The sequence below is a fragment of the Wolffia australiana genome, chromosome 1 (assembly GCF_029677425.1).
Source record: "Wolffia australiana isolate 7733 chromosome 1, ASM2967742v1".
Taxonomy (NCBI): Eukaryota; Viridiplantae; Streptophyta; class Magnoliopsida; order Alismatales; family Araceae; genus Wolffia; species Wolffia australiana.
The window spans coordinates 21,954,633-21,964,562 of NC_135835.1; the positions used below are offsets into that span (position 1 = coordinate 21,954,633).

The 9,930-nt window shown below is 37.1% G+C and overlaps 1 protein-coding gene across 1 annotated transcript; it reads left to right on the forward strand.

Moving 5' to 3' along the window:
- The first annotated feature begins 5,273 nt into the window (after positions 1-5,273).
- Positions 5,274-8,249, forward strand: LOC144710862 (Amino acid dehydrogenase family protein). Its single transcript, XM_078584697.1, has 5 exons — positions 5,274-5,647; positions 5,723-5,906; positions 6,602-6,759; positions 6,998-7,210; positions 7,879-8,249. The coding sequence occupies exons 1-5, from the start codon at positions 5,543-5,545 to the stop codon at positions 8,107-8,109; spliced, it is 891 nt and encodes a 296-aa protein (XP_078440823.1). The 5' UTR covers positions 5,274-5,542; the 3' UTR covers positions 8,110-8,249.
- Positions 8,250-9,930: the final 1,681 nt, after the last annotated feature.

Below are 9,930 nucleotides of genomic sequence, written 5' to 3' on the forward strand. Positions count from 1 at the left end.
TTTTTCATACAATTTTAAACTTTTTTTTCCTAATGGGACAATGGGTGCTCGTTTCATAAATCAGTATCTGGTTATCAGTTATTATTAGGTGGATGCCAATTTTTAGTACGAATTATCATATCTGATATCTGGATATCGGATTTGATATCAAGTACCGCCATCTGCCAAATCCGGAGGCCTACAATATCTATGCTAATCACGGGCATTGGATGGATATTTGATATGTGTTCGATATCCGATATTTGGTATTTGAAACCGTCCCAAATTTATCCGGATAAGGATAACGGATATTAGACTGATATTTAAAGCCGAACTCTAGTGCTGACCATGACAGTAAGGGCTTAATCATGATAGTAATCAGGATCCACGAATCTGATTAAAAGATATCATTTTATAACTTTTTTGACGATAGTCAGTGAAGAAGCATTATTTGGAGCTAATCTGAAAGCATTAAGAAGAGACATGCGGACTATGAATTTTGGGCTGAATCTTTGGACTATAATGGGATTTCCTTCCTTTGGTTGGTGGAAAGTATGTGCCATATTGGAAAAAAAAATCAGTTTGAGAATATAGAGTGGATCTATGTGCTAGGTGAGTCGTGCTCCTCATTTGTTGTCGCACCCACCTGTCATGGAAGATAGATGTCTGGCCCATGTACACCACAAGGGATTACCAACAGACATTGGCTTTCCATGCTAGAAGTGGTGATCCATGTTGACTTAAAATTTTTCGTGGCTTCGATCAACTGATGGGATCCATGTCTTAGATTGACTCGACCTGAGATCTATTGTGTAACAGAATACTGAATCTAACACATATCTTGAAATCAAAAGCATAAATTGATCGCATCACCTTTGTACGGGTCAAATAAGTGATTTCTTAGTTCCTCCAGGAAAGTTCTTCAAGTTGTTCAGATACCTCCCATCTAGATGTATCCATACAAACCGTAGGACATTTAGACCTCATCATTTCCTCAGATGGTGCTGCTACGAAATCTGATTTCCATAGCCTCCTAGTCCCATCATAAGTAGCACTTGGGAAGACTAAAAGACTACAGGGGAGGGAGCTCAATGACTCACCTTGGTCTCAAAAGAGGGTGCCATCCTCTATTCATACTGTCCATAAAATTTCATGAAAATACCTGTCTTTGGGAAATTTTAATTTAAGTCCCTTGGGAAAAATTAGTACATGTCCACAAACTTCTAATATATTCACCAAAGTTTAAAAATATCATGTGTGCGACCCTTTGACCCATGTATTAGTCTAGTTAATAATTCTAATGCCCGAAGAGCCTTTATTAGGCAACCTTATCAATTAAGTCTATCAATGTATAGATTAATTACTCACTTGTTTATTTAACTCAATCAATAGGTTAGATAGCCCACCCGTAGGGTACTAAGATACATCTATTTCTCTAAAAGATACAAATGAGTATTTCCAATCTCTCATGGAACCTTTATCGCCATCCATTGATGTGTTTACATACTCCTCCATCTATACGAGCTCACAAGGTTTATAATAATTTATAAACTTTCAGCTTATCAGGTTTATAATAATTTAGGTTTATAAATTAGTATTGATTAACTCAAATATCAACAACAAATCGACCACATATTTTGTGATCAGATAAAGGTGAATTTTTAGTGGTCACAGCTATGTTGATCAAGATGACCTACTTGTACTGAATAGATAATTAGATCATACTTTAATATTATGAATCCAATCAATAATTGATGATATATCATAGATCGGGTCGACAATCAATCTGATTCTATTTCAGAAACCCATCAACAATTTTGTATTGCTGGGATGACAGTTGATGATGTGCAGTAATGTTCATGTGTTTCATATTTATTCATGATGGCCAAAGTAGGCAGCTAGGCTGAATCCTACAAGTCATTGGCCACAGTTGCACACCGCTGCTCTCTAATATCATGTTAAATTATAGATCAAACAAAACTCGATGGTTATTGATCTGATCATCAAGTAGGCTCTTGGATTGCTGATTAGAATGCTTGCATTAATCACTGTGGCATGATCCAATCATGGCGACCTGATCACTGGTCTCTCTTTTCTATGACTTAAGAGCTTTTAATATATTTTAAGAGTATTCTTGATGTAAATATTTTCTCTTTGCAAAAGTAAATAGTTAACCATGGTAAATTATTTATATCTCTAGCTTTTGTGACATGGTTGAAAGGAAAACTACAAGTGAATTTTGTGCATTTTAAGAGGATGATTATTCATTTCTCAATCAATTAAATAGTTGAAGTCAACTTACACTGATAGCCATTGCTGAAAATAATGACAGAGACACGAACATACCCAAACATTGTGGATCAAAAAGTAATAAGAAGATTATGTATCGATCTAAGCCAAGAGCATCTTGTATGACATGATGTTAGGCCCCTAACTAGGCGGCATTCCCTGCCCAGGGGCCTGCGTGCTTATTGGGAGGGCGTGTTCACGTTGTAAACTCACAACATTAAAGGACTGAGTCATTATGGGTAGGGATGCCCAAACCTGATCTTTCAGGCCATTGCACCTGTATGTAGTGATACACTACAGACAGTGCGCGTGCCTGTCCACGCCCAAGGCGGGACGGATCAGGTGAAGTCCGCGCGTGCTGGGCGCGCGGGCCGACAGGCATGAGCGTGCGCGCGCCAAGTGCCACACGCGGGCGTCAACGCTATGCGCGAGCGCCAAGCACCTTGCAGGAGCAGGAAGTGCCACGCGCGGGCGAGAGACGCGCAACACGAGCGGTGTGTCGTGGGTGCAGTGCGCAGAGTTGTACAGGATGCCGCGCAGTGGCCGCGCGGGCAGCGCACACATCCCGTGTGCGGGGTGCGGGGTAGGGAGACATCCCGACATGAGACTAAGGCATGTGGCGCCCTAAGAGAGCTGAGGCGGCATAGAGGGCATGTAGCGCTCCAGCGGGTAGTGCTGGGCGCGCAACGCCCAGATTGAAGTGTCGAATGCGGCGACGTCGCGCAGGCTGCGTGCGAAGGTGTCGTCGAGGGTGCTGGTGGTGTATGTGATCGTCAAGGCAGGGGTGGCGTGTGTGATCACCACACCCGCGGGCGCGTGGCGCCCGGCCGGGGGCACATGTGTTGCGGTAGCGCGAGTGCGTGTGCGCGGAGTGGTGGCCTCGAGGTGGAGCGGCGACACTACTTTGGAGCGGCGACACTACTTTGGCGCAAGGCGCCGTGTCTTGTTCGTTTGTATCACCCCTCGTCTTCCCCCATGTAATTGTCCCAACTACGATGTAACCTTGCATGATATGAATGCAATAACCCTATTCCCTGACGGGGCTGCGTCTCCACCATCTCCTCTAACTCCTTCTATGCGACCTTAAGCAATTGCAAAGACTTCCACAGCAAGAGATCAAGGGTGCTCAGTGTTTTGCTCCAAGCACTGAGGTCGGCACACACCAGATTCGAGCAAGAGATCTAGCTCAGGATTTGACCATGTGACACATGACTATAGCTATAGATTTATTGAATAATAATTACAAACCACAAAATCAAACAAAGTGAGGTTAGATATCACTATATCAAATATCATAACAATTTATATGGAGAAATTGAATCATTAGATATATTCCTCAAGCTCATAAGGATAGTTTAGCCAAGATCAAAATAGAATTAACAATGGTTAACAAAACTAGAGGAGGTTCATCATAATGTGATGATGCTTCAATTATTATCTAACATTCCTTTTTCTATCTACTAGGGGTGCACAAAAGCCTGAAGAGCATTTCTTATAATTCCAATCACATTAAGTGTAAGTTATCCTAACAACCGACATACTATTTCATATGAAGCATACACGTTATTTGAATTAAATAATTTTTTACAAAGTCTAGACATATTTTTCATTTAATGGAATGTTTTATTATTATAAAAAATCATACGTGTGTAACTATAGTTTAAAAAAACCCAATTCAAAAAATTTACAAATATGAGATATTTATATATCTTGTAGAGCAGGAAATAAAATGTACATCTGCTTATGATATGGTTTGCCTTGCATCAATTATCTTTTAACTTTCTGAACTTTAATAGTGTTGCTACCATAATATTCCAACGGCATAATTTTACTTGAGTTGATCATTTGGAACATGTTCTTACAAAATATAAAATTTAAGCGTATTCTAATACTTCCTCTCATTTAACTATCTTTCTGTTAGTCATGTTTTCATACCCTCACATACACAGGTAAAGACAAATGACTTAGGGAGAGCATGAATAAAGAGTATTCACATCGTAAGGCCAAGCTCTTATTACTTCTTATGATAATTTGGGGATGCTAATAGAGTATAAAATCTTCTTTTAAAATTCATTAAAATAGCAATATTTATAATGCAAATATCATATGGGTTCAATACATGGCAATAATTTTATGAATTATTAAATGAATTTTTTTAATGTCAGTGCCTTATTAGATAATACCGCATTATTTATGCCTCTTGATGGATGAACCCATACATGAAAACTCAAATAAATATTGGTGATGTTGACTTAAGATTCCTTTGTTAGATGAACTAAAATTTCACAATTAAAGACGAATTCATCACATCTCATTATTTACATCCAATTTATGTTGATTGTTCATTGAATAGTATTAAAATTCATATGTTGAAATAACTAGAAAGTCTGAAAGTCATGATAAACGGTTTTAATTTATTGAGATATATATTACAAAATTGATGAGGATTGATAGCAAATATTTAAAATATCCTATTAAATTCCCCAACAATTTTGTTAATAAAAAAGGCAAAAACCATGAATTTATTATCTGTTTATTGATCATTCATATATTTTGATCTAACTAGTTCTTTTGAACATCATGAATACTTTAAGCTTGTTAAGATTTTTATAATAAACAGGTGCAGATTCGTTGGAAACAACTAAACTATCACATTTAATTCACCAACATTTTTGTTGATAAAAAAAACTAAAACCACTACTTTATTATATGTTTATTGATTGTACATTGAACATAATCAACATAACAAATTATGTTTGCATAACGTTGAGTATCATTCATATCTTTTGATCTAACAAGTTCTTTTGAACATCATGAACAGGTGCAGATTCATTGAATTTTTTTTTGCTGATGACAAAAGATAAAACTACCCATTTATTATCTGTTTATTGTTGGTGAATATAATCTTATTAAAACTCATAAAACTGTCTATATCAAACTATATAAATACCATGATTTTTTCTAAGATTTAGATCATCCAAAACATCACTGCTAAGAACACATGATTTTTCTTTCTACATTTAAGATCTTCATCCTCCGATTATTTCTTCTTCGAGAAGAGTAATTTCCAGGCGGTATTTTCTCCCAAGTTTCTACCTTTGATCGATCATTGTAACTCCTCGGCCTGATCCAAATCCGAATCAAGCCAATCTTCTCCGTTCTTCGAGTTTTCATCCTACTTTTTACGAAGAAATCCAGCAATTTACTCTTCAGTAATTCACATTTGCTCGTTGATAATTGATCTTCGTTGTTGGATAACCATTCTCTCCTCGTGATGGCGTCGGCGACGGCGAGGATCATCGACGGGAAGGCAATCGCCCAGACAATAAGGGATGAGCTCGCAGCGGAAGTCCGATCTCTAGCCGAGTCCTGCGGGAAGGTATGATTGATAGATTTGCTGGATTATGATCATGACTTTGTTTTTGATCTTGATCGGCGGATTTGGAGATGGCAGGCGCCTGGTCTGGCGGTGGTAATCGTGGGGAACAGGAAGGATTCGCAGACTTACGTGGCGATGAAGAGGAAGGCATGCGCAGAGGTGGGAATTCGCTCCTTCAATGTCGATCTTCCTGAAGATGTTTCCGAAGCAGGCGTCATCCAGAAGGTCCAAGAACTCAATTCCAATCCTGAAGTCCACGGTTCGTCCAAAACATTGAATCGATTATCCAGTTACACAATTTGAGAAAATTTCTGTGGTTAATTGAACTCTGATCCTCAAGAAGACTCTGAAATGATTTGGATTGATTATCCAATTACAGCATTTGAGAAATTATCTGCGGTTGATCGAACTCTAATCCTCAAGAAGATCCTGAACTGATTTGGATAGATTATCCAATTACACAATTTGAGAAATTTTCTGCGGTTGATGGAACTCTAATCCTCAAGAAGATCCTGAGCTGATTTGGATTGATTATCCAATTGTAGCATTTGAGAAATTATCTGCGGTTGATCGAACTCTAATCCTCAAGAAGATCCTGAACTGATTTGGATGGATTATCTAATCACACAATTTGGGAAAATTTCTGCGGTTAATCGAACTCTAATCCTCAAGAGGATAGTGAACTGAGGTGGACCCTGATTCCTCCATCAGTAACTCTACTGTGATTTAGCTCATCGCAGAGACTGTCGTTCTCGAATGTTGAATTTTAAATTTTGATCTGCTCTCCTCCCCAGAGAACTGGGATCATAGTTCCGGCCTTAATCAATTAAAATTAGCTTCTATTTGGGATTTCTGTTAGTTTTTTTTTGAAGAAAAAGAGAGAAGATCATCTGAAATCAGTGATCAACCTGAATCTGTTAGTTTTTTTATGATTGAATGCTTAAATAATTTCAGGAATTCTGGTCCAACTCCCATTGCCAAAGCATATCAACGAAGAGAATGTGTTGAGTGAAATCATCATTCAGAAAGATGTCGATGGCTTCCACCCTCTGAATATCGGCAAACTTGCAATGAAAGGCAGAGACCCACTATTCCTTCCTTGCACTCCCAAGGTAAATATCTTATTTACCAACCGTTAATATAAATTTAATGATTCAATTCATGCGTTATTTGATAGATTCTTATCGACATATCAAATCTACTCATATGATCTTGCATCTAAATCTATCCATGTGCTTTTACTCGGAAATTTGAATGGTTATTTGGTTGCACTGCCTTGAGTTTCTTAATTCCAATGAAGTTAATTTCTAATTCATATTTTGAGTTTTAATATTGCATTGTCTCATTTAGGGTTGTCTTGAACTTCTTTTGAGAAGTGGAATTAGCATCAAGGGAAAGAGGGCTGTTGTAGTGGGCCGCAGCAATATAGTTGGATTGCCCATGGCGTTGTTGCTTTTGAAAGAAGACGCAACTGTCACTGTTGTTCATTCTCGTACTGCTGATCCTGAGAGAATTATTCGTGAAGCAGATATTGTAATTGCCGCAGCTGGACAAGCGATGATGGTATGAACTCCTATGAACTGGTTTTCCTAGTACCATCGAATACGTTCGTTTTTTATGCAAATAACTCTGGCACAAGAAAGACGTCTGAAATAAAAATTTTGTCAAGGGTACAGAGTAAATAAAGATTCTGATTAGAGTTACAAAGTCATTTCATTTGAATCTTCAGGTTATCTATTGAATGGAGATTCAACTTCAGATTCAGATAATCCAATAAAGATTTATTGGAATGTATCCGAGAAAAAAATGAAGATTAAGGTTATGCAAGATACAGAGTAAAGATTCAGATTCACCTGAATTTTACAAAGTAAATGAAGATGAAACTGTATCTCGGAATGGAGAAGGAAATACATGATGATGAAGAGCTGGGTGTTTTTGGAAAAAAATGTTGATCAGATTTAGGTTATCCAAGATACAGCATAAAGATTCAGATTCATCTGAATGTTACAAAGTAAAAGAAGATGAAGCTGAATCTTGCGAATGGAGAAGGATGTACCTGACGATGAAGAGCTGAGTGCTCTTGGGAAGACCAAAGGATGTTTTTGGAAAATGCTGATCATTTGATTTTATTTATCCTTTTTTAATCTCGAGTTAGATCGTCAATTGATGTGCTGCCAGCATTTGTCATATACATCTTATACTTGATTCTCTTGATCCTTTTTGTGATGAAGATCAAAGGAGACTGGATTAAACCGGGGGCCGCAGTTATTGATGTCGGGACGAATGCTGTCAATGATCCAAGTAGGAAGTCTGGCTATAGACTTGTTGGCGATGTTGACTTCGATGAAGCAGTAAAGGTGGCTGGCTGGTTGACTCCAGTGCCAGGTGGTGTCGGGCCGATGACCGTTGCCATGCTTTTAAAAAACACTGTTGAAGGTGCCAAGCGTCAGCTAACGCAATGAGTCAGCGTAATCTCTGGACTGTTATTCAAAATTTCTTTGCATGTCTCATGTGATTTCCTTGGCTTTTCAGTTATCCTTGATGTACTAATTTCTGAATAAAAGAGGCTTTGTTATGACCCCCAACCCAAGTTAGGGGTATCTTTGTCATTTGCAAGTAGGATAATTTCCCTGTATTGATGTGACCCTCTCCAAAGGAGAGCAGGAAACAAAGTTTAGAAAATTAGACTAAGTGGCTAGGAGGGAGAAGCAATAAATGCAGTGGAATGGGGTCAATCCAGTATGGGAGATGCTCGGTGTACTGACTTATGAATGAAATAGGCTTTGTGGTTTTAGAATTTATCTTGAAATAAAATTGACTTTCGGTATCCTAAGCAGATTTTGGGAAGTCTAAATGAATCTAAAAGTAAGGAAGGGCTCTTTAGGACTCCTGCTTAAGAGTATGGACAGAGTGCTATAAAGAGAAAATGATGGCAGAAGACTGGACATGGTAATGAATTTTAGTTATCAAGTTCTTACCTCTATAACATCATTTATATTATGTTTAATAAGGAGACGATTGTTTTGTAAATGATCAATTTACATTTTTATGACTTTAATCGGATGCTAATTTTGCCTCCACAACCTCATTTGTGTTTCCATCATTAATATATATTGAATCACTGTGCCTGAATCCCATTCCATTTTTCAAAGTTTTGTATTTATTGGATTTGATGCTACAACTTTTTCTAGGAAAGATTATGATTAAAATTCATATCAAAGGATGTATTGCCTATTGAAATAAAATAAAAAACTCAAAGAATGTACAATCTTAATTCAGAAAAGACTATGTTTAAGTTAAACATACTTATTGAAGTCTTCCTCATTACTAAGTTTAGTTTTCACATAGAAGTCCTCTGAAGGTAGTAGACAATATTATGTAAACCTCGTATAAGTAACCTATCTCTTTTATTTGGGCAGTGCCCCAACGTCTACACCACTAGAACTTCCATGATATCAAGGAACCAGAGCAGTAGACCCAAGTTGGGTTTCTGGTCCTCCAGGCCAAAGAGTTTACAACAAAAACTATTTTTTTTTGTTTTCTGTATTTATATTATTATCATAATTTCATTTTATTTATAATGATTTCATGTATGGGAGTTGTGTTACTGAATGATATTTACCCAGACTGGTTAAATTATAATGATACACTTTATATGACCCTATAGAGGTATGATTGCTGCATATATTAATGCCATTAATGTGAACAACATCTGAACCCTATCTCTTGAATCTCCTTTGACGTTCTTCCTTGGATGATGTATAAAAAACACAAGTCTCTGATCTTTTCATAAAGCTACTCATTTTGTGAATTTTCAGTTTCCTTTAAGGATCTATACTAGATGTTTCACAATTCGTTCAAGTCCTAAGAATATTATAATAAATATCTTTGTTTCCATTTATGTTCCAAGGGTGATCTTGATGTTCACCTTTTTTTCATTGGATTACTCGGACATCACATGATATATTTATTTACTTCCTTTAAAGACCCATGTATATCCTATAGGCTTTCTAGGTTTATGAATATCAATACACAATTATTTCATTATGAGCTGTACAAATAGTTTATTAAAATAATTCCTTCATTCAAGATGTGGAACTTATGTTAAAATACTTAAAGATGGATTTCTTCCCTTTCAATAACAAATATGGGGTCTATTGATGTATGGATTAGTTCAAAAGCTATTTTTAATCTAACGTTTTAGTTTCATGGCTCCGTCGTGTAATTTTGTTTCTGATATACACTTCTCAGTCATCTTTAGACATATTACTCAATGTCTCATT

Bases quoted from the DNA above. Each gene is read 5' to 3' on its own strand.
- LOC144710862 (XM_078584697.1), top strand. From the start codon at position 5,543: ATGGCGTCGGCGACGGCGAGGATCATCGACGGGAAGGCAATCGCCCAG. The intron at 5,648-5,722 runs GTATGATTGATA...TGGAGATGGCAG, and splicing joins TAGCCGAGTCCTGCGGGAAG to GCGCCTGGTCTGGCGGTGGT. The intron at 6,760-6,997 runs GTAAATATCTTA...TGTCTCATTTAG, and splicing joins TCCTTCCTTGCACTCCCAAG to GGTTGTCTTGAACTTCTTTT.